Genomic DNA, 24351 nt, shown 5'->3' on the forward strand with positions numbered 1-24351 from the left:
ACTCTCCTGGAGGTTGGAGCCTTTTCTGCCAGCACTGCCCTCCGGGCTGGGGAACCTCCCTTTTTCTTTGTTGCCTTCTGTTTATTTGAATAAATACTACCACCCACTCACCCACTCTTGGGCTTTCTTTTTTTCTCCTTCAAGTCTTGCTTTTCCTCGCCTGCTCGCCTCCTCCCGAGAACTGCATTCTCTGCTACAGAAAAGCTAACAGCTTTCACCGTCTTTGCTTTCTCCCTCCCCACTCCCTTTGAGCACTGTGTGGACACCCACTCCTCTCTCTGGAGCAGAGCCAACTTCCTGCACCAACATGAACATCTTTGCTTGCATCCTTGGAAGGATCCTGAGCACCTGGCCATCCTCTGCTGCCTGGTCACAGCGGCTGTAAACTCCCTTCTCACTCAGAGAGCAGAAGGCTCCGATGGTTCTACGGCTCCAGCCTCATGGCACCCACATGTTCACTCACTTTCATCTTCACATTGTCTTCTAAGACTCAGGACACGTCCTGGCTACTGCTGACCCCCACTCTGTGTAGATGCTCCAGTTGTGTCTGCTGTCAGAATATCATCTCCCCCAGTGGTTGACCCAGCAGGTCCAGTCTACCAGAGCTGACAGCTCTACCTGACAGTGCACCATGCTGCTCAGAAAGAAAGCCATGCCACTGAGTTTATCTTCATGGGCCACAGTCCTATCTTCAAAATCTGCTAGTTGTATACACCTAGACTTCATCCATTTCATGTCTCTATTCACCATAAGACCAAGTGTCTGTCAAGGGTTAAATCAACTGTAAATTACTCTCATGCTAATGTTCAGGCACATTACTGCCTCTTTTAGACACTAGTGCTCAGGACAGAAAGATTCTATTCCTAGCTTTGCTAAGCACTTGCTCTGTAACCTTGAACAAATGACTTTACTTCGAGGATTATAACAACTTATCCATTGTACGGAGGTGTTGTGAAGATTAATTAATTCATGTTTTTAAGGTGATTTGAGAATCTGCTAATGAAAGATGCTATATAAATGCTAATTTTTATTATTCATTTCCACATCTATATATTCTCTTTCAGATGTCTCCTAAAATGGTCACCCTAAGCAATTACTATTAAACTCTTTTTAAAGAATGAAAATGAGGAACTGAATTTTCATTCTGAATCCTGAATTTTCTTCCTTTTCAAGATGTAAGCCTTGTGATCTCTCAGTCATTTAAATGCAGATCTTTTGGCTGAATGACAGTTATATATGATGCTTATAGTTAATAATAAGGATACGGAGATTTGGAAAAATTGCAAATTGAACAAAGCAGCACTTGGAAATGCAGTCCATTGTTCGAGCACACACAGCCTGTGCAATATCACACCCAGAAAGGTTTCTAGGCTTTGTACGTAAAGCATTTTTATAACAGGCAAAATATTTTAACGCAATTCCATTCTAACTACTTTAGCACATTTGAAAGAGCCATTCTATTCAGAAGACTCCATACAGTCACTACGAGTTTTCCAGTAGTGCCTCAGAATTATGATAACTTATCATGTTATATTATTACATGTACATTCACTGAATGTCCTACAAACCTTTGCAATTTTGCATAAACATCATATAGTTTGTGCTTATGTGGTCTCTATTGTGGAGGACCTGCTATCTCTGGGATGTGCAAGTTAGAAGAAAAGAAACACGGCTATGCTGCTAATTCAGAAGGATGGAATGCTTTTGTGTGGAGGAAGCTCCAGCCACTCTGGAGTGAACTTGGCCTCATTGACTCTGTCCCTTTGGTCCTGAGGAATGATTCTCCTCAGAAACCCTCTTCTGTTTAAGATTGATCTAGAATTTAGGAATTTATTGTGGATCCCATCAACATTCCCATTTTGTTCTAGAATTTCCTCGATCCAGTTGGAAAAATCTCAAAATTACAGCACTCACCAAGGTAATCTAACCTCTCAGGATCTCTCTTCATTTTGACCTAGTGGAAGACATGACTTTGTGGGGAGAAGAGAGGGACAATGCCTCCGGGCACTTCTGGACACTAGAACATACGATTATTAGCATACTTCTGATGGAAAGGGTATGCAACCAATTATAGTGTCTTTCTCTAAATAGTGTCTTATGAAATAATCTATTATACTAAAACAATTACCAATACATATAAAGAATACAAGTATTGCATTGTATACTAAACATATGCAATATATCTGCAGTGGGCTTACAGCAAAATTTCAAAGTAAAATAACATACAAAATAGTAACATGTATGTCAATAGAAAATAAGACATTATACTCCTTAGATCTTGCTTGGTTACTTGTGATGCAATATGAATGATATTGATAGCTGTTGACTACCCTCTCCTTCAATTTATGGGTAGAAAAGAAGCTGAGAGGAGTTTGCTCTCTTACAAAAGCCTCAGAGTCCTGATTCTTAACCTGCTCAGTTTACACCCCTCCTGAGAATTCACAGTTTAAGACCAAAAATTTTAGTGGTCATCATTTTGTAAAAGCTAAGAGAAAACATTTACTCTGAAAGATATTGATATAATGTAATAATAGAGTTTATAATCAGTGTAATGGTAGAACCCATAGAAATATTCCGACTTTGTTATTTCTAACAGCTGCCCTCAGGATGTAGGATGTAGAAAACCTAGAGCTTGGGTTAAGTTTGTAATGCCATCCAGAAACTACTGTAACCACCACAAGAACCTCTGGTACCTGAGAAACATCAGGAGCATCTTCTGTTTTGTTCTTTATGAATGCTCACTTGGTTGCCATTATGACAGAATTATTATTATAAAAAGACAATTATCTTTTTAAATATAGACGGCTCCTTTTTAAAAACATGACCTTGAGAAAGGGGATTCTTATGTGCTACTGGCAAAACCTATGTCCAGAATCTTAATCCTAACCTGCCAAAAATTCTTGTATGACACATAACTGCAAAAGCTAGCGTGACTCTTCCCCCTCAATCCAGTGTCACGTGAATCAATCTATTCGTATATATATTTCAAATTTCAAGGGAAGGTTTATTCTATTGCTTACCTCTAATGAACTCATTGATATCGTTGATCCAGTTTCACTTCTTGATAGTCCTGCATTATCATCCAGCTCAGAGGCCATGAAATTCTTCACAGCGGTGCGAGGCTCAAAGGGCAAATTCTGCATATGCTCCTGGGGTGCCAGATGCTGATCTAAGTTCATATTGAACTGGTCCATTACAGGGGGATTCATGTTGAATTCAGGGTTCACTTTGTAGTGCAATAGCCTTTCATGTGGCAAGGTTTCCATGCCAATATTCATTTTGCTTTCCTCTTTCATTGATGGCTGGGTATTTACAGAACTTCTGGGCATCACAATATAGTCACTTTCCATCATTCTTTCTTGAGGATGGACTATGTCCATATCAGCCCCTCTCAAGTTGTCATCTGTACATAAGTACACAGTTCTCCGCAATTCACTGTTCTCTTTTTTCAAACATTGATTGCCCAGCTCATTCATACTCATGGGCATGTGCAGACCTGTGGGTTGCTGGATGATGACTTTGGAAATGACGTTTCCAGGTAATGTTGAATAGCTGAGCCCTTCAGGGTTAGTTCCCTTTTCTTCTTCATCATCATTCAGAGAAATCCTAGAGAGTGTTCCTGTTATTGTTGCTGCTCGGCAAGGACCAATATCCTTATGAAGAACTGTGAATTAGAATACAAAAATTCATAAAAGAAAGTTAATACGTTTTTACTTTTCATTATTATATTCTGTTGTCTCTCTGCTAAACAAATTCCTTAAAATAACAAAAAAATAATATTTTGAAAAATTACATATCTATTTGTTTGTACGTGGTCCAGATTACTCAATCACTCTTTATTGATTCTGATATGCTCTCATTGATCTCACGGAGCCCACAGCTAAAACATATATGAAAGTTGATTAATGGACTTTCAAAAATCTCATGCCCTATCCTTAAATAACTCTGCATACCTTTTCAGGGGAAAGGCATATTACAAGAGAAGTTTTATCCATCAACTTACTGTAAAGAGTTTTAAGAATTATGGACATATTCACATAAAGTTGATGTTTTCTTAAACGCTTTTCCCCTTAAGTATGTTACAAGTTCTTTTCATTAAAATACTTTTTGAAAGAGGTAATTAATGAGAGTTTCATCCTACTGCATCAGAAATATCTCCAAAAATTATGCATGTTGAGAGTTAATGAGCATTTATCTATGACGTCCATATGGTCAAGGTAGATACAGGGTTCAAAAGTGTTTATTATCTTCAGTTCCACGTAGGAAAAGAAAGGAATTTTTTTTCAAGATCAATCCATATGCTCAAATGCCCTTGAGGGGGTATTAAAATTGCCAACTGACGTTAAGCAGAAAAAAAGTCTGGCCATCTGAAACCTCCCTTCTATTTTAAGCCTGAAAAATAATGACTTAGAAAAATTAAAGATGCCTAATAACTTGTAGTAAGAGAGGAGACAAAATGAAAGCATAAACCAAACCAAACCAAGCAAACCAATGAAAGATCAGAATTCTTCATTGAAATACATTTGTTGTTTCTTTTTTTTCCTCTATATGAGAACAAAGCCATATTTTATGGGTGATAGAGAAAGAATGACTCAAAGCATGCTTAGTTGTGAACAACTGTCGGTTTTGAGGCAGGAGAGAATGAAATTCTGAAGAAACAGTCTTGGTAGTTTTGGTATTGAAAGCACAGAGAACAGCACTGAGTGCAAGTTAGTCAACATGGGCACCTACTGCTGCTCTGTCTACAAAGCAGAGTGACCAGCAGGCGAAATTCCACTAGGCACAGAAAACTACAAAACACTTGGTTTATTGCCTTCTCGCGAAAAATTTCAGCTATGTTGAATTTACCCATTATTATCCAATTTTCAAATAGCATCATAATTATTATGCATTAAACACAGGTTAAAAAATTGAAGATTCTGAACGTCTTTCCCTATTACAGAGAAGAGAAGCCTTCAAAATTATTTTAAAACGAGCATCATTCATGTAGTATCTTTTATCTTCAGAGATACTGAATTTAATTAATGTATTAGGTCTCTTTATTTTAGATACCAAAAATCATGTTAAATCTACATCTACATATTTTTCATTAATCCGTAATTTGGTTGTGACTTTTTGTATCTAACTATTATATAAAAAAGTAGAATGATTCAGTTTTTAAAAAGTTATTTCCAAACCTTTTAAAATAATAGATAGGTAATGAATTATGGTTTCCAGGAACAATTTAGATGAAAACATTAAGGGACAAAGTAAGTTAAATTAATGGATTTAGTGATTCTAAACAAAAAACCTAAAAAATATCCCCAAATTCAGGGAAGAATATTTTTAATCCTTAACTTTATACAAAAATTAATCCAAAATTTATATAGCAGCACAATTCAAAGACTAGTTATGGGAACCTATCATATTGCACTAAGGACAAATAAATAATTTTATACTTTTATGAGTATATCGTAAACTATAAAGAAAATCTTGGTACTGAATGTTGATTTCATAATCTGCATTTGTAGGATACATTTAGTTTTGCGTAAGTGTCATGTGATTTATAGATATACTCAGCACATTTTTGTCAAATGATACAGCCTTCTTTACTGAAAATTTGTATATCTTAAATATTTGGGGAAAGATAATTCTTCTTATGAAGTAATATCTACTCTATACAAGAGATGTCTCTGCCTCTTAGACTTGCTTAAAATGGATATCCAAAGCTTGAATATCCAACACAAACAAATCCACACCACCTACACATACAAACGTGATGTTGAAGTCATGGGACTTTCGAGAGAAATTAATCAAGTTGTGAAAGGGGAAATGCAAACAAAAACAAAACAAAAAGCATCTGAATATTTGGCATAATCAGACATACACTCCTCCCTGTGGGAAAGTGAATTTCAACCAAACTTAGAGAAAGATTATTCAAAGTCCATGAAATGACACTTTAAAATTGAATATACCTCAACGTGGACAGAAATCTCTAGAAAAAAATCAGAGGCAAGCTCCTGATGAATTCAGCTTAAAGGGCACAGCCAGAAAACAGAAACATGAAACATTTTTTTTCTAATAAAACAACATTCTTGGCCTGTATTAGGAATACTAAATCCCAGAATGCAGTGAAGTCTGGGAAAAAATGGGTCATTTAACAAAAGAGAACGAGATGGATACTGAAGGGGAGCGACCAGAGGCTGGGGAGCACGGTGTCATACTGCAGACCTCCAGCTTCAGCCTGCATCACAATTACCTGGATGGCGTGTGCAAACACTGACTACTGCACCCGCTCCCACAGCAGTCTGGGGTGGGCCCTGAAAGTCTGAATCTCTAACAGTTCCAGGTGATACTAACACGCCGGTCTGGAGACCACACTTTGACAAGCACTGGTTTAATGTCAACAGCCGTTAAAGAAAATACAAGACTGTCTGCTTCTGTTTTGCTTCTCCATCAGGGAGAACCGTAAAGAGCACAACAAACAAGGCTGAAAGGAAACTAAACGGAAGATTAAAAAAATGGGAATTAAATGAACACCTAATTGTTTTAAATAAATTCAGGCTTCTGCACCCAAACACATCAGATTCCACCTTGGAACGCAGAGGTAGAACCTGGCACCATGGCAAGTGGTCTTTGAGAAATGATGGAAAGTGCATGAGCAAGGGAAAATATTTTACCAATTTTCCAAAGAGGGAAATGGTAGGCTTTGGAAACAAACATTAGTAAGATGTGCCTTAGCAATAATTTGTTAGACATTAAACAGGACAGGGTGGTTCCTAATACCCGCCCTCTGCAGGTCCGCTGTGGGTTGTCACGTCACGACAGTGACTGTAGTGCTCTGTAGGACCACACTCGATGTGGCATACTCTGACTGAATTCAGGAATGAGAATGTGAGATTACTCTCTCATATTCTTGTGATTATGACAACTCTGCAATCTCAGACTCTGCATAGATGTTTAACGGTTATGAGTTGAATCTTAAAACTACACTTAAAGGGAGTCTGCATGGGGTGGGGGCCCTTCTGCACAGAGCAGGGTTCCAAACTCAGTCTCATTCCATTTAACTCCTTTATTGACAGTTTGGGTGAAGACTTAGAAGGTATTCTTATCAAACTTTCAATGGCCAAACAGTTCCAAATGGATAGAATCCTAATCTGAAACTGGTAGGATAATAGTAAATAAATATAAATGCAAAGGCCAGATTTTTGTTCAAGGAAAAAGAACCTAGAACCGTCCCATAATCGCAGACTGGGAGAGCCCTGACAGATACTATAAAATGTTAGGGATTTTAGACGACAACAAGTTGACTGTAGTATCGTACCAGTGGCTATGAGATCAGATGGAGATGTAGACAGCATTTATATAAGGAAAGAGCCAACTGTGATAAATAAATGCTGGATAAGTTTGTATACATTTGGACATCATAATTTAAAATTATTGACAAATTGGAGGCTACATGGCACACCATGCCTGCCTGGGAGAATGCTATGAGGAATGGACAAGGAAGCATGGTTTGTCGAGTCTGGAGGAAAGACTCGAATGGGGCTAAATAATATTTGCTTTCAAATATTTGGATATTTAGATAAAGTAGATATCCACCCTAATTCTAGAAGGCAGCGCTAAAGCCAATGAATAAAAGGTGAAATAAGGTCTATTTTGTCCCAGTATAAAGGAACATTTTCAACAACTGGAATTATTCAAAAAATGAAACATATAGATTCCTTTAAAACTCTTGAGTCATCTGCTTTTGGTGAGATTCAGCCACAGGCTGGAGGACAACCATCAGGGACGCTGCGATCCGCTCCTGGACTCTAAGGCAGGATGTACCGCCTGGGTTCTCCTGGTCCCCTCTAAAAGTGTAACAACAACAACAGCAGCTGTGATATACACACACACACACACACACACACAAATGGTATATCATCCTTACAACAACCCATATTCCATAAATGATGAAACTGAGGCACAGAAAGGCTAAGTTGACTGCCTTACACCTGACAACTAGTAATCGGTGGAACCAGTAATCGGTGGGATGGAAGGCTTAGGTCTCAAGTCAATGCTCTTTGGCTGCCATGGTGTTCCCAATGAACCATTTTTAGGTTGTCTCATTCCTCATTCATTCTCTCTCTCTCATTCCCTCCCTCTCTCCACATTCAGCTATTACAATGCTTCCATTTGAAAGATTTTATTTATTCATCTACATGAATATGTGATGTGGAAAACCATGGCATTTTCTTTAAAATCAAAACCCATAAAAACGATTTAATATCTCTAATGATTATAGTTTCAAAATTCAAATATTCTTACCTGATCGACAAGCAATATCTACATCCTTTTCAAAGTCTGTCTGTAACAAGAAATAATAAGGCATAGAATCATCGTTTAATGAAGACCTCAAGTGACTTTCACTAACCAGACTACCTGAAGTTTACAGATATCTGACTAGGCAGTGCCAGGGTATTGTCTTGTGCAAAGGAAGTTTCTCAAGGAATAATCAAATTGTTCTCAAGAGCATTTCCTAGAGACCAAATGTTGAATAAAATTAATGGAAATGGCATACAATTTTAATAAGGCAATACAATACCCCTTTGTCACCTTCAGCCAGTAGATTAACACCATGTATAAAAGGACAGAATTTTAAGGCAATTTCTTAAACCATAATAAAAAGATTAGCATGCTCATTATTATGAAGATAAATAAGTGTCTTTTTTGCTTATATTTTCAAGCTTGCACTTTGAATATATTGTTTGTAATGTAATATCTTATAATATGGTTTAGTCAAACCCTCACTGTCAAACCAGGCTCTTCTAATGATCCATTTTCACTCAAACGTGACAAAAGGCTTTCAGGTTTAGGAATTAAAATTGAAGATTAAACAGTACTAATCTGGCCTAGAACCTGCTAGAGTTTAGTTCCATCTTCATATTTTCCCCAAACTTTTATTTTAAACAAATTAGTTTATTTTTTTAAATGGTAAAATTAAATTAGCCTCTCTTAATCAATATTTTGAATTCAACATATTGGTATTTATCTATTTGTTTTGAATAAAGAGTTAATTATTCCTTTCAGGTCTTAATTACTAATATATCCTTTAGACTGTTTTTATGTTGCCTAATCCAAAAACAATAAATAAAATATATTGTAAAAAGAATCTCTATTTAAGCCCTGATTTTCATGACATAGTTCCACTCTTATCCCATTTCTAAAATATATCAAAGTGGTTATATGTAAAATACCCCTTAGTCCCAATGACAGTCAGAGCTCACGTGCAATAACTGAACTTCCACCAGAAGCCTGGCTACCCCTATGCTTAGGGCCATGTTCTCATCTTAGGCTGCACATTGGAACCATCAATGCCTGGGTCCCACCCCAGAGATGCTGATTTCATTAGTCTGGAGTATGGCTCCTCTGATGATCCTAATGTCCAACCAAGGCTGGGAACCACTGGCTTTAAGACTCGAAGTGCAGGTCCATAGTGTTCTGATCTGTGAACAAACATGATCCCATGGACAAATTGTTCTTGCTAATTCTGTGCAAGGATGAGCACATTCTCGGGTGTTGCAGAGCAGCCCCACACTCAACACACCAGGGGGCCACTAACAGATCCCGGACTCCTAAAGCAATCTTGACAGAATAGTTATCTGGTACCAGAGTTCTAAGCCTGCTAACGAACTAAAGTCAAGTCACCCAAAACAGAACGTTGATACTATGTTACTAACAAGAATATTTGTTTACACCCTTGAGAAATCATGACTTTATCCAAACCCAAAGGGAAAATAAAAGCTCACCATAATTTGAGCATGCCCATTAGGGAAAGAACTTGAAGAATCAGCATTGATTGGGTCCTGACAGTTTCTCAATCGACATCTAAACGCATCCTGAACCTGCGAAAAAAATGACAAACATTAATTTTCTTCTCTCTTGGTAATGACTAGATACTGTCTATCTTGGCAATCAACAGACAAATTACCCTTGTTTTGATGATCTAATAGCCATTTTGTTTACTTCTTAATACACAAACTGGTGTACCTGGACTTTGCTGTAGGCCAGGGAATTTTATCACTTGCCATAATCCATAGAGGGAAGTGCCAGGAATTCCTCAGCTATCAAAATGCTTATGCCTGGCCCACACCAATAACTCTCGCCAGAGGGCAGATTTATTTCCACTGTTACAAACAATAAGTGTGTCTTTCAGAGTGGATTTACTATTTGGTATGGGATAATCTTCATAACAGCTTTAAACATTGTGAAAGATGAGATGATTCAATGATCGTTCAACTACGATTGATCTGGGACTTTCCTTTGACGTCTCGTGTAAGGCAAAACATTGGGGAGACTGTTTCTTGTCTCCCTTCCAGTACCGTGTGCCCTGATGTAAAAATAAAACACAATGAAACAAAAATTTTAAAAAATGGCTCTGTTTCTGGTTGATTGTCTTTGGAAGAAAAGAAATAAAAGGTCACTTAGCAAAGCCAAACTTCCTTAATATCCTTCACAACTGGATTCCGAGTAAAGAACAAACATATCACAAGGAAATCTGAAGAACCTTAAATCCTTTATTAAACAAGTGAATAAACACGAATAGACAAATAGCAAACACAGAAATCTGTCTATAGTTATTCTGCTCATATTGAGCATCAGTACATCCCATCCACTTCCTATGGCTCATTGGGCTCCTAAAAAGTTGTTGACAGACACTGTCACAAGTAGCTTATCTCAGTCAATGGCAAGATCATTTTACTAATATTTTGTTTTTCTGCCTTCACATTATTGGTATTTCCCTTGTTGCTTATTATCACCTGTTTTACTGGGCTAATAGACAAAGCTCTTGCCTCCTTTACCAAACCACCACTGTAGCAATGACCGAGGTAAACACAAGATCTTCACCTTTGAAAAGCACTGGAATAAAATATCTGGTTACTGCTGTGTTGTGAGACACTTGCGGTATATGTGTTGGCCAGAAAAAAAACAGCCTATGCAGTTGTTCTCGGCTCCTCTCATCCATTTCACAAGTCATCAGCAGCCTCCTTCCAAAATGGCAAGATTTGGAAACTGACATGGGCTTTAGCCACCACCAGGCAACTGGCAACCAGCTCAATGCTGAGACCTCCGTCCGCCTCTATTTCTCCACCTGAGGGTCCAATCCCGGTGAAGCGACTCCTACAGCTGTGAATTAAGGGAGTGGGGATGGACTCAGGGCTCTCTGATCTGTCTTCCATTCTCTAATTCTAATATTTCTAAATCTGGGGTTTCCTGGAAGACAAGAATGAGGAGTTGCGTGATATAACCAAGCCAGGTAATTTCTCATTTCCTCCTTCAAACACGTCAGTAAAAGTACAGGCTCAGTGAAAGCTAGTCTGATCATCTTTTCCTGAACAACTGAGGAAACATTTAGAACTAAGGCATCCAGCTCCTCCCTGGCAAGACACGACGTGCACCAAGTCAGATTCTTCAGAAGCAAATGCTTTCATGCTCCTCCTTTTTAGATTAAGAAGTCATAGCTGTGGGCCATAAAATGACATATTAATAATCAAAAATTGGTAATGAGTCTAGTGTTTGCCAGACGATCACTGTTTCTGTCTCACAGAAAGCTGCATTGGGGGAAACCACTAAGAAAGTCTACCTGTTTTTAGAAAAACATCCTAAGAACTAACGTCAGAAAAATAGGTACATGCTAATTTCTGTTTGTGCCCCAAGACAATTGTTAAAGAAGCACAATTTATAAAGGGAAGATAAATAATATGTTAGAAATGTTGCCTTCCAGGAGCTTGTCACTTCAAGATATTTTTCAAATCTATTTCTAAATACTAGCGTATATAAAATATGAAAGGTGGCACTTGGTAATACCAAACATTAATTTAACTGGTCCTCGCCAACCACTCTCTATTTTCAGACCTTCAGAGTGTAGCTGTCAAGAATATTTTTGTCTGACAATGAAATATGGAAAAGCAACTTTTGTAAGTTTCTCTTAAAAATCCACTATCTGATCCCTTGAAGGAGATATAAAAGAAAGCTAACTCTTTTTCATAACACACACACACAAAGTCGATACCTTAAACTATCAAACCCCCAAATACGACAGTGGATTAAAGGCATTTCTACACGGGAGAATGATGTCAGCGTCATTAATCAGGCAATGCTTTTCAGAACAAATAGCAGAAAAGTACAAAAATTCTCCGGTAAATTCAAGGTCATTTTAATGGTCTCAGAAATGCCATCTTTTAAGTGTTAGATTCTCTGACACTTGTAGTGCCTCTGTTATTCCTAATTCAGGAAGATTTGCAGGAGAAATTCCACTTAGCTCCAAATGCTCTGTCTGAGTTTTTAAAAAATCTTAAAAATGCTTTCAGGTAATCTAGATGAATTAGCGTTAAATATTTGTCCAACACTGTCAGGGGAGAATGACACTGGATTTCACACTGCATATTCCTTGTCATGGAAAAGGGTGTTTCAGGCAAGACGGTCTCTGGAAATCGCATCTGCCCCTGTTTGGAAACATTTTGATAATGAATCGGCATTTCTATCAGGTGAGCAGCAAGACTTCTATCTTCAGTGAATCATTGTGAATCAGACTGATGGAGATCAACTGGAATTTTTAAAAGAGGAAGTCTACAAGGACCTTAATGCCAGACAAGGAGAAGCATGAAATATAACAAACAAACAAAAGACAATCTAGATCTGGCTATCTCATCTTGAAATTAAAATCTTCTGTGCCAACAGTGACATTTACAATGCTGGGCAAGAACAGTCTTGGTGTCTTTCTTGCCTTGTGATTAAGATTGAAGAAAAATAATTGTTAGAAGATTCACATATTTATTACTTAAGCTCTTTAAGCTGACTTACTATTTGTGGAAAACAAATCACTTATTTCAGGTAACAATTTAAAATTTATATTTAGATATTAAAATCATTATAACTGAGTTCTTGCAATACTATCATTTTTTAAACTTATGTAAGACCAGTAAACACAATTTTTAAATAAAACTGTCTAGAATAATTCAGTATTTAACATAAATTATTCCACAGTTAAAATCTAGACTTCAAAATTTCCTCCCTTTATAATGCTCTGTCATAGGTCTTTCATCTTAATTGACAGCCAGAGAGAGTGTTAAAAAGTCTGAGGATATGTAAATGGCCTTGGAATCTTTAGGGGACTTTAAGGGAGTCTGATGTCATGCTGTGAAATGAAAAAAGAATGGCAAGAAACATCTTCCAAAATAAGGTGAGATGACAAGAGTAAGCAATCAAGGGTGTTTTCTAAAATTATCCAACCAACCGGCACCACCCAAGTTGTCCTGACTCCCTCCCGCTGGGGACTGGTCCAAAAATTCCTCAAAGAGATGTCCGCCTTTTATTGTGGCTGGATTCCTGTCTGCCACATGAGTTCAAAGTGGTTTGCAGGCTGTGTCTCGCTCCTGTTCTCCCCTGTGGGGAGAGCGGTTCGGTTCGCTCGGCAGCAGCGAGCCCAGAGCTGGCTTCTGGGTGGGTCCTCGCTCTGCAGGCAGCTGGAAGCGTCCCCAGAAGGTCCGTGCCATATTTGGAGATTGCTGGGGAAGAGCACGGAGCAAGGGTTGGCAGCGTGAGAAACCTCGCGGGAAGGGACCGTGCTGTTTGAAATGGGCTCTCTTTCTAGCTACTGAGCAGCTCAGACCCCAAATCTTCATCTTTTCAGAAGGTAGTTTCGCCTGCAGTTATTTTTCTGGACTTCCTATTCCGGAGGATCACTTTAAGCCGAGAGGAAATAAAGTTACATTCTTGAAATTATTTCAGATTCTAAGCTGGAGGGGAGGAGAGTTTCTCATGTGCGTTTTGTTTTGTTTTTCTGAACCTAATGTCTACTATTGTGTTTGATTCCTATTTGAACAAATGACTTAGGTCTTTTTAATCACATTAAATTTCATATTATTTCATTAAATGAACGAGTAAGATTGTTCTCAATGCCATGTATGCTATGACAGTTGACATAAGCAACATGGATGACTTCACATTATTTAAATATTACCCGATTTCTCTGATAGCAAAGGAAATAAAAATATTCTGCCATTTGCTATACATTAAAGAAAAATATGGACTTCAGTCCCGAATTTTAGTCCTAATAACTTTCTATCGGAATTCTCTAACGCCTAAGGGATCTATCACCTAATCTCAAATTGTTGTAGCTTTTAACTTTTTTTGTATCAGTTTTGGGGGTCCCATAAGCTTCCCTAACATATATGATCTGAAACAATGTAACAGCATTTCTTCAGCCCGCACATGAGAAAGAAGGAGAGGGAGGTTATATGCCAGACACGGCCACCTGTGCCTTCACAGAGGAATCTTCAGTTTAGCCTCACGCCATCTACTCGAGGTAGAAAATAAAAACTTAATTCATGACCTCTTACTTCTTCTACTTATTTTAAACCTTTATTCCAGACATATTCAACTTCCTGTCACCAGTTTAACAGTGTTGCAAGGGGGGACCCTGGGGGTTTGGAAGGAGAAGGAAGGAATTTGCTTGTCCTTTTGGCGGGTACTCAGAGGAATTCTGGGTAACAGGTGCTACTGGGTAAAGTTTGGATGCTACCTGGCAGACACGCCAGAGTTTGCCAATCTCTGCCATGAACTCCGTGTGTCTCAGTGTGTCCACTGATGCCATCTTACTCATCTGATTTCATGCTCTTGATAAGCTCCTAAGCCTCTGCACGGACTTGGAGAACCACATGTGCCGAATAAGACTGATGCAAATATTTGTGATATAATTGCAATTAGACTCAAGTCAGGAAAGCCTAATCTGGATGGAGAGGTAGGACTTACATTCCCCCACATAAGAAATGGGGTGACCATTGGGTGAAGAGAGGCTGGTGATTTCAGGGAAAAAGTATATAGGAACATAAGCATAACATCCTTGCTTGTGCCATGTCCACATTCCTGCTTAAAGGCAGCTCTGTGCTCCTTACTCTCTGTTCTGATACAGCTTTATTGCCGTATCTTTAGCCATTCTCCCATTTTCAGAAACACATCTTCCTATTTTATTAAAAACAAAACATCTTTAAATTTATTTCTTTTTGAACCTTCAATTCAGCCTAACAAAAATAAAGCTCTTAGCAACTTACCCCCTGTCCCTTAAATCCTTGTCCTTCTTGAGCAAGCTAAAGATGCTAGGATCAGCATCGCGGCCCTCCCACCCCGGGCCATTCACTAACTCTAAAATCTATTGAACTTTACTCATGACACCATTCACAGTGGCTTCTTACCGTGGCCACTGAACACCCCAATGAGAAAGCTCTAAAACATCATTTAATCAGTACTGTGTCCTCAAATGTCATCAGTATTTTCTTTTTCTTGGTGCTACAGTTATAGCCATTAAAAAAAAAAACCATTCTAGTGTCCAGGATCACATCACTGCACATTTACGCCTCCAGGTGCCCCAGGTGGTCCCAGGGTAGACTCTACTTTCTACTATTCACTATAGGCCCCGTTCCATGGAAATCACATGCCCAGTGGCCTCTCTCCATCTTCGTCTACTTGAAACCTTCACTTCCTCAATCATCCAACCTCATTTTTCCCTCAGAAACCCGTTAAGTTCTGAAGTCCTCTATCACCCACTCCGTTATCTTCGAAGACCAGCTGAAGTTCCAGCCCTGCCTTAAGGGAGGGCACAGATGCACCCTTTCATAGCAAGGAGTCACACCCAACTTCCCTGTAGATAGCCAAGCGTGGAGATCCACAGAACTTTCCATCTGAACTATATTTTATGCCATATGACCTCTTTTTACATTGCCGTCTAGTTATTTCACCACTACTGGCTTGATTTATTTTTAAAAATGGTTTATTTGGGGAGAGTATTGGTTTCAGATTAGACAGGTAAGGATGCGTGTCTCTTTTATATATTCAGTCTCCTGAGCTTATAAAGCATTTTGTTTATCTGTATTCTTTATGGAAATATTAAAACGAAATGGGAAATTGGCAAAAAAAGAAAAAAAGGTGGAGGGGAGTGGGAGAAAAAAAGAAAGGAAAAGCTGTTCATGTTTATTTTAAGCATTTTGCTACAAACTCCCTGCACGGGTTTGGATGAAGATTCTGGGACCTCATCTGGTGCAGCCTGGCCCTCCTGCCCGAGCTGGCGGGAGAGAGAAGAGGAGCTCGGCCCTGTTATTGTCACTACAGAACAGCCTCAGGATCCTCACCTGCTGATACAACAAAATTATCCATTTAAGCATTTTCGTTTTTTCCTTCCATTTAGTGAAAGGGTTTTGTTGTAGCTTATTTGTATCTCAGTCTTGTTATTTTTCCCCCTCTGACATCAAGCTGTAAGATTGTCTTAGAGCCAGGCACAGCCAGCGACAGGAGAGATGAGAAGAAATGTGCAGCACCAAGAAAGCGGTTTCCTAGCAACAGCAACTATTTCCAAGGTTTCAGAACTTGTATAGTTTGAATTTCCATAGCAATGTGGAGAATAGTAAATAGTAGATGTCGTTATGCGCTTAATGCAAATGAATTCTAATCGATAAATGATGGATAAATGAAAGAAGCATCTATATGTATTCTATTAGATTCTGTCTTATTAGGTATTATACTTATTAGCTTCCAAGATCTAGATTTTGTTGCTGAAAGTAATGTGTTGTGATAAATCAGATGGTGTAATTTTTTTTTCTTATTCCCTCTTTTTGTTTTCTCTTTTGTCAGAGGCGTATATGAAAGAGATTCAAAAGAAAAAGGTGCCCCAGAAGAAGGAACTGTATTTTTAAGAATACAAATTTTATGAAATTTAAATATTAAGATGTCAGCTCCGGAGGTCACAACAAATTGTTAGGCAAATAATCAATCTGCTTATTTTAAAAGTGGAATATAATTGAGTTGATGGTAACAATGATCATTTCTCCCTTCCCTCCTGACCTGAAATGATTTTGATTTTAAAATTGGATCCAGTAAAAGCAAAGCCACTTTTAAAATAAACTAAGCCCCATACACATCCCATTTAAAATGCCACAGCTATAGTATTTCATTTCTTTTCTCCTGAAGCTGCAAGGCTCTCCTCCTGCCCTGTGGACACCCACCCCCTTCACAGGAAGACTGCAAAGTGAACACAGGTAAAGTCTCTCAAATTCACACTGGAACAACCGTTAAAGACTGAGAGCAACCAAGTTATGTTAGTGTGCATCAAAAATACATAGAAACAGAAATATTTATGTCTGTATCCAGTCTCTCTCTAAATTAAAGGAAATACTTTTTACGTTACTTATGCATTTTTAAGAAAGAAAAATCCATATGAATTATCTTGGATTATTGTGAAGAAAATATTTTAAAGTGAAAAAAGCAGTAAAGATAAAATTGTATTCCAAGGTCTCCTATGGGATTATGAAGTACAGTAACAGATCTGAGTCACTACCCCATACTTTATAGGTAGCTATCCAGTCCATTTGCATTGGTACATTTTATGGAATGTTGTTCGCAGGAGACACTGAGGATACAGAAAGATGCTTCTATTCTCTTGGACTGTAGTTAATGTCAGGATAGCATGACTACAGGTAATATAAGATAAGCCCATTGCTAGGGTCAGGCAATATACACTTACGAAGTCAAAAAGAATTTCTGTAAACCCAGTGAGGCCTCCTTAGGACATGGCCATGGGGATTTGCAAAACCACTTTAAACAAGGTTCTTTTGGTTTTTCAGTGACAACCTTTTCTGCGGAATTCTGAAAGATACTCACTCTATAACCAAAATCTGCCCTGTGTATTTATAGCAATGTTACAGGGTATTTTTAAGAGTCAATGTGAAATATTGGATATGCTATTTTTCATTTCAGTGTTGGAATAAAAGAGACTTACGGCACTCTGCTATTAATTATATCAGCTATAAAATTATTCAATTTGAACTAATCATTGAAAATGCAACAAGAACAAGGCCAATATCCATATTTTTATTCCCCAATTGTATAGAAAACTTATATTTACCGATACCTAATTCAGCAGAAGCATTTTAATATATGACTTGATTTAATTACTCTCAAATCATGCTTTTGACAGTTATTAGTCCAATCAGCAAGTATGGAAAAGTTATGATGGAAATGACTTTTTGTGTCAAACATTTTTCTTCATGTAAGCAGCAAAATTTGATAATTAGCCATCAAAATATCTGTCACTTTAAAACCTGAATAATTTGGTCATAGCCTAAGGCTATCTAGAGAGCCTATTTCTCAAGAAAAAGAGATGCTTGTTTCGAGATGGGACACTGTTCTTCTCTCTAACACCTACAGAATTAATATATTCTGAAAATTGCATGCAGTTATGTCATGCATCTTGCTTAAAACCCATACCTGTTCATCCTTAATCATCAGTCAAAAATGTATCATGTGTCTACTCACTTAGAACAATTTTGTTACATAAGCATCTTAGAGATAATATTAATGCAGAAGAACCACAAAATAGTTATACTTGCAAAAAAACATAGCCCTAAATTATTCAATTTCCTGTTAATTTTTACTTACCTTTGGTCTATAAAGTATTTGATACCTGGGAGATTCTTAATGCTGATATTCTAGGTAGAAATTTGTCATGAGGGAACAGTAAGGCTTGGCCACTGTGAGCTAAATCAGATTTTTAAAATGATAAAATAACCGCCCCCTCTTGCAATGTGAAGTTACTCTTCTTTTGTTTTCATCATATAATGTTCTTAGAATACACATGTGGGTTTATTGCTGACATCTGTATCATTCTAAAGTAGCTCAGAAATATTGTTCTCTCCATCTGGTAAATCAGGTAAAAATCTTTGGTTATCGTCACACATCACTGTGAAAACTCTGCGGTGTGTACACATATGCACGTGTCATTTTGCACATGTCATTTTGCAATGTGCACATCATAATAAAGTTCTCAAACAAGCTAGATCATGCGAAATGACAGCGTAGACTGTTTTCTCAAAATTACTAGCATGGCACTGTGTCATTGTGTGTTTTAGTCACCACCATCCCCAGAGTAAATGCTAAAATGACTCATAAACCTTGTAAATACTGTGTGACTGCTTGCAAGCATGCAGAATAATTTTTGTACCAGTTGGAAAACAACATTTTATCCCTAAACAGCTCAAGTCTGAAATCTATCACAGTTCTGGATGGATCTGGTGGAGGTTAGTGGCTCGACTCATGAAGGATGACTCCTTTTTTCCCCTCTCTGCTGACAATCAACCTCAACTACAATCTGGAGAAACGCTATGATTTTAGATCTACAGTTCTTGGGGAAAATTACTGACTATCATGCTCCCCTGTGTACATTATTTTGTATTTTCTGAGCATAAACATCCATATCAAACTCATTCATCTTTAGTAATCTTAACCACAATTCAGTATAGACACAAAAGAACTGTTCATTAATCTTCAACATTTCCTGTCTAAAACGAAATTAGTTAAGCCTGAGGAATGGAGATATGCTGTGTGTAGACACACAAGTTATTAGGGAATGGGTTTAAGACATGTCCTTGATTTATGTTTATGAACTAGACCCTACCCTCTTACCCACCAGCTTCTCTACCGGAGTTATCCACTCCTGTGACTCCATCATAGCCTTCCTTGAATGTGCTCTCCATGGGTCTTGGCCCCCGTGGCTGCGTTTTCCCTTGCACAGTCCCATCTGTTTTCATCATCACTTTCAGAGTCCAAGGAGCCCTCCTGAACTTGCCTTGATGCCTCCCAAAGCTTTGACTCCCAAACGATTGTCTTTAGAGGAGACCAGCTTTAATCTCAACATCAAGATATTAAAATAAAAGGTCATATTTGCCAAGAAGCAAAATACTCTGCTAACCATCATTCCTCTCTGTCCCAAGAATTATATTTCTCACCTCTCTCCGAAGAATGCAGTGGACCATAACTATCACGAAGCCTTGCAAGGAATCAAATACAGCAAAGAGTATTTGAAACAATATGGAGCGTTTGTCTGTCATTGCCAGAACCGCAGACATCCACGTCAGAGCCAGAAGGGGCAACACCACGCAGGAACTCCACAGAGACGCCCTGTCCAGAGACAGAGAGAGCAACATCACGCAGCCACATGTCACGCTCCTGGCGACAACCAAACCCCCGTTCAACAAAGCATTCTGGTCTGTGGCACCAAGGCCATTAACTTGGAAACCACAAAGCAGACAATAGTTGATAGTTTTATTTATATTTTTATAGACAATCCCACAATACTTATAAAGGCAGTTGCCAATTATAAATAGTTAAGTATGCTCTTAGCTCTAATAGGAGCAAATTATTTTTTTTCCATCAGAGCATTTTCTCACATGCACGGTAAGAGATCTGAAACGAGAGGATGTAAACGATCGGGACTAACATGGCGTTACTGGCGGTGGTGGCTGACAAAGCTGTTGTTGAGACTACTCCACACTTGGCACATTTGAGCGTCAAACCGCCATGAGGCTCGCTCATCTGACTGCAAACAAACAGAACACCCACAAAAAGAACAAAATATTGAATTGTCAACAAAACAAAGTTGCTACTGCAAGTTAGCTTTTAAATACGATTCCATGCAAAAAAATTATATTTATCAAAGATGAATATTCTAAGTCGTTTTAAAGGTGCATTTACACTACACATTATTTTTGTAACATTTACCTTGTAATAAGATGGGCCTTTGTTGCATGCGAAGCATATTTCCATCATTTACACCATAAATGGCCCTTGTGTCTACAGATCAAAGTTGCCCAACACACTGAATAAAACATAAGCATGCGTTTGTGTAGACATACAGTGAAACCCTTTATTCAGACCCCTCATAACCAAACACGTGAGGACCCCTGGCTTCAAAGATTTTCATTGCCATTTGCAGAATGTACATAATATCAATTAAAACTTCTGAAATGTAAACACACATCTCAGAAGTCCAATATAAGAAGATACATATTTTAGGTCTTTAGTCATTTGTGGAAGATATAGCCTTTATCTTAACATATTCATACTTTAAAATTTCTTCGGGCATCAATGATTTTCTATATTTTAGAATGATCTGAATATAGGGGTTGATGAAATTTGATGAAATATTAGTTGATAAAAAGGGTGATAGTTTTCTGCTTTAATAAAACACATTTAACATAATCATTAAGCTCAGGCTATTCTTTCTGGAAATTTCACCATAGCCTCCAACCTAATAGCATCTAAACAGTCCATTCTGGTCCAGAGGATTTTGCAGGTACATTCAGATTCAAATTATTCAGATTCAATCTATTATATCATAAAAGCAAAGTCATACTGCATAGAAAAACTTTACACACATTTTGCTTTAGAAAAGAGTCCTTTGAAAATGGCTGGTTTATTAGAACACAATCTTTTTAGGAAAAACCAGAAAGAAATTACTTGAATCAAAATTCAAAACACCTTGAAATAATTGTGGTGTACTGCTTTTGTCCATTCCCATGTAGTCTTTATGTCTAAAATATAAATTTGCTCAGTAGGTTTTTTAAAAAAATAATATTATAGTGGAGTTGCATTACCATATGTGTAATTAAAGTGGCACAACAGAGAAAATCATAAGAAGCTCATAATTCAGAATGTCTGGTTTCTTTTTTAAAAAGCGTATACATTTGGAAATAGTGCTTGGATGAGAAAATAAACCTGAAAGCTATTAAGTAAGTACATCAATCAGTAGACCTATGAGAAAAATCAACACTTTCAGAGTTAGATGTTGGGGTGGGGAATATGATACTAAAGCATTCACTTTACTGATTCAACCCGGGACGTATGGAGTAGCCACATCACCAAACTTTTCAAAATAAAAAGTAACCAACGGTCTATCCAGTTTGGTTCATGAACACCTCAATGGGCGTGCCAGTGTGTTTGGAACTACTCTCAAAGAGTACTCAGACCAGTACCCTCCACTGTGGCTGCACATCAGATGTACATACTCAACCCCAAAGACTCGAATGTAATGGGACCCAGGCATCTGTATTTTTTAAAACTCCATAGATTATCCTGATGAGCGAGCAGAATGAGCACCACTGCCCTAGCTATTCACGTGAGTCTCTTCCACCTTGTTAAATATGAAATATGGGTTACCAAAGAGATGTAATACTTTTTCCTAGTTCATATGACCACTACGGAAATTAATATAATTAAAAGAATTCATAGTCTAGATACTAACTTGAGTTGCTGCAATGAAAAATAAAATGTTGTTTCTTTGTTATAAGGGCAATTATGCATTTATACAACAAAAAGTGCTAGCAACTTTAAAAAAACTGAATTTCCTTTAAGTTCAGATGTAACCAACATCCTCTCAGAGCACCAGAGCAGAACACACGTCATTTCATGCTCTCTCCAGGTTATTCTGTCTAGTTCTGCCTGGTTGGTTCATTGTTAATACTATAAAAAATTCTCTGAAAAAAAAATAGACCCCCTTCCTTTGGAAGAATCTCATGAAATTTGCACAAGATCCTGGTGGTCTCCTTAATTTCAGATAGATAAGATAAAGCATTTTAAAATAGGAGATAGGAAAGTCCCATTGCAGAAATAGAGAGAAAATGAAAATATTCTGTTTGAGATGTTCTAAAAAGATACATGCTATTTTATTTTGTTTTCATTCTTTCCAACTATCATTTTATATAAGATGTGTTGATATTTGCAATAAATCCCCCCTTAGTAAACATATTTTATGTATTAGAAAAATTTAATATAGTTTGGGTATTATAAAACCTGTCAAGCTCTTGTATTATTTATTAAATATTCATTCACTCATTCCTTTATAAATATTTATAGAGCATAAACTATATGCTTGGCAGTTTCTAATAATTGATTATAAAAAGAAGAAAGGGAACAAAGAAATAGAAAAAATGGGAGGGAGAACACCTTGTTACCGTATTTGATCCTAAGTAATAACATTTCCAAAAAAACACTTGATATAGATGTATATTCAAACAACCTGAAATGGTCAATATTTACAATTAGGGGGATCAATTTTTAAGGTAACCAATTAGCTTCCGGCTTAATGTTTCTTTAGTTAATTCAGATTATTTGTTCTTCACTGGGGTCTTTCTTTATTATTGTTCTCACTCCTTCTCTGTGAACTAAAATTAGCTTCAAACACTATTATCTTCTAAAAAATTTCCTTCTACTACACTTGGGGATAGAGAGCAAATTTCAGTCTATAGATACTTAAACTAAAATAGCATTTTATATGATAGAATTTTTTTTTTAAACTAGAGACATTAATCTGTTGAGTTCCTTTCTGCTTTGGACCATAAGCAGCATTCTGCTTTTAAAACATATATTAACAACATTTTTATTTCTCTAGCAGCAGCCTTTGAACCATAAAAACACTGTTTGACTCAGTTTTGCCAAGAAAACTAATGTAACTTCTAAGCATATTTTTAGACATAGTAAAATTATAAAACTACTATGTAGATTGAAATGGATAATTTCTAAATTCATAATGTGACAATTCCATCATTTCTCCTAAACCTATGTTATCTCTTACAAAGAGCTACATGAATCAAACTGGATATAATGTATAAAATAACTAAATGAGAAAAAAATACTGACTGCGAATTTAATAAATCCTTAGCATTATACTCATTCTGATGATCTCATCTCTTTTTCTGACCTCAATGTCATGAATGGTGGAGTCACAGAGGCTCGACTGATAGAAGTCAGGGTCCTTTGAAAACAACCTGTCCAGCCTGGCTTCTTCATCTCCTTCATCATAACGACAGCCACCACTCATGGAGTGAGTGGCTCCTGTTTGCTAGATACTCTAACGAATGCTTTATACACATTGTATTTCATATACTTTACTATGAGGCAAGAGTTATTACTCCCATTGTACAGATGAGAAGACTGAGCTTCAGAAAGATTAAATAACATGCCCAAAGACACACACAGGTAGTAAATTGCAGTGCTGGATACTGAGCTTTTTTTTTTTTTTTTTTACCTGAAAGCTTTATCCTAATCACTAACCAGCCTCCTGCAATTTCTTTAAAAAAATTACGAAAGTTTACACCATTAGTGGCAGAATTGAGTTTCTATACCCAGGACTCAGTATTGTCAATTTATTCTTACATGATTAAAAGAAATAACTGAAGAAGCTATTGCTCCAATTCCAACCGTAAGTGACAGACTAACAAGAGCAATAGTGTGAAAATTTCAAGTTCAAATGGTACAGAAAGCACAGTGTTTGTACAAGGTCAAGTCTGCCTATTTAAAGATGCTACGGAGACTCATCTGAAGTGAAAAAAGTCTCAAACGGGAAGTGATTCCCCGCTCAGGAAGGAACTGACAGTGATGTTTTAATTACACCATTGCAGTCCTAATGTTTGATATGAATGATTTCAAACTTTTATATTGAAAGCCATTAAACCTAGTCTAATACTAGGGGGGGAAAACACCTGGAGTATCTTATCTTATAAATCA

At 37.4% G+C, this 24351-nt stretch overlaps 1 protein-coding gene across 5 annotated transcripts in view; it reads right to left on the reverse strand.

Moving 5' to 3' along the window:
- Positions 1 to 24351, reverse strand: part of ADGRB3 (adhesion G protein-coupled receptor B3) — a 645087-nt gene that overhangs the window by 23646 nt on the left and 597090 nt on the right. For 4 of the 5 annotated variants that reach the window (XM_070514627.1, XM_070514625.1, XM_014842251.3 and 1 more), the window contains 5 exons: positions 20288 to 20386; positions 19797 to 19968; positions 9771 to 9866; positions 8290 to 8329; positions 3021 to 3664 (listed from right to left, as the gene is read on the reverse strand). In XM_070514627.1, coding sequence (XP_070370728.1) covers positions 3021 to 3664; positions 8290 to 8329; positions 9771 to 9866; positions 19797 to 19968; positions 20288 to 20386 — 1051 coding nt within the window. The remainder of the gene's footprint in view (positions 1 to 3020; positions 3665 to 8289; positions 8330 to 9770; positions 9867 to 19796; positions 19969 to 20287; positions 20387 to 24351) is intronic. The other variant, XM_070514626.1, reaches the window with a different exon arrangement.

This window comes from Equus asinus, chromosome 8 (genome assembly GCF_041296235.1).
Source record: "Equus asinus isolate D_3611 breed Donkey chromosome 8, EquAss-T2T_v2, whole genome shotgun sequence".
NCBI classification, from domain to species: Eukaryota; Metazoa; Chordata; class Mammalia; order Perissodactyla; family Equidae; genus Equus; species Equus asinus.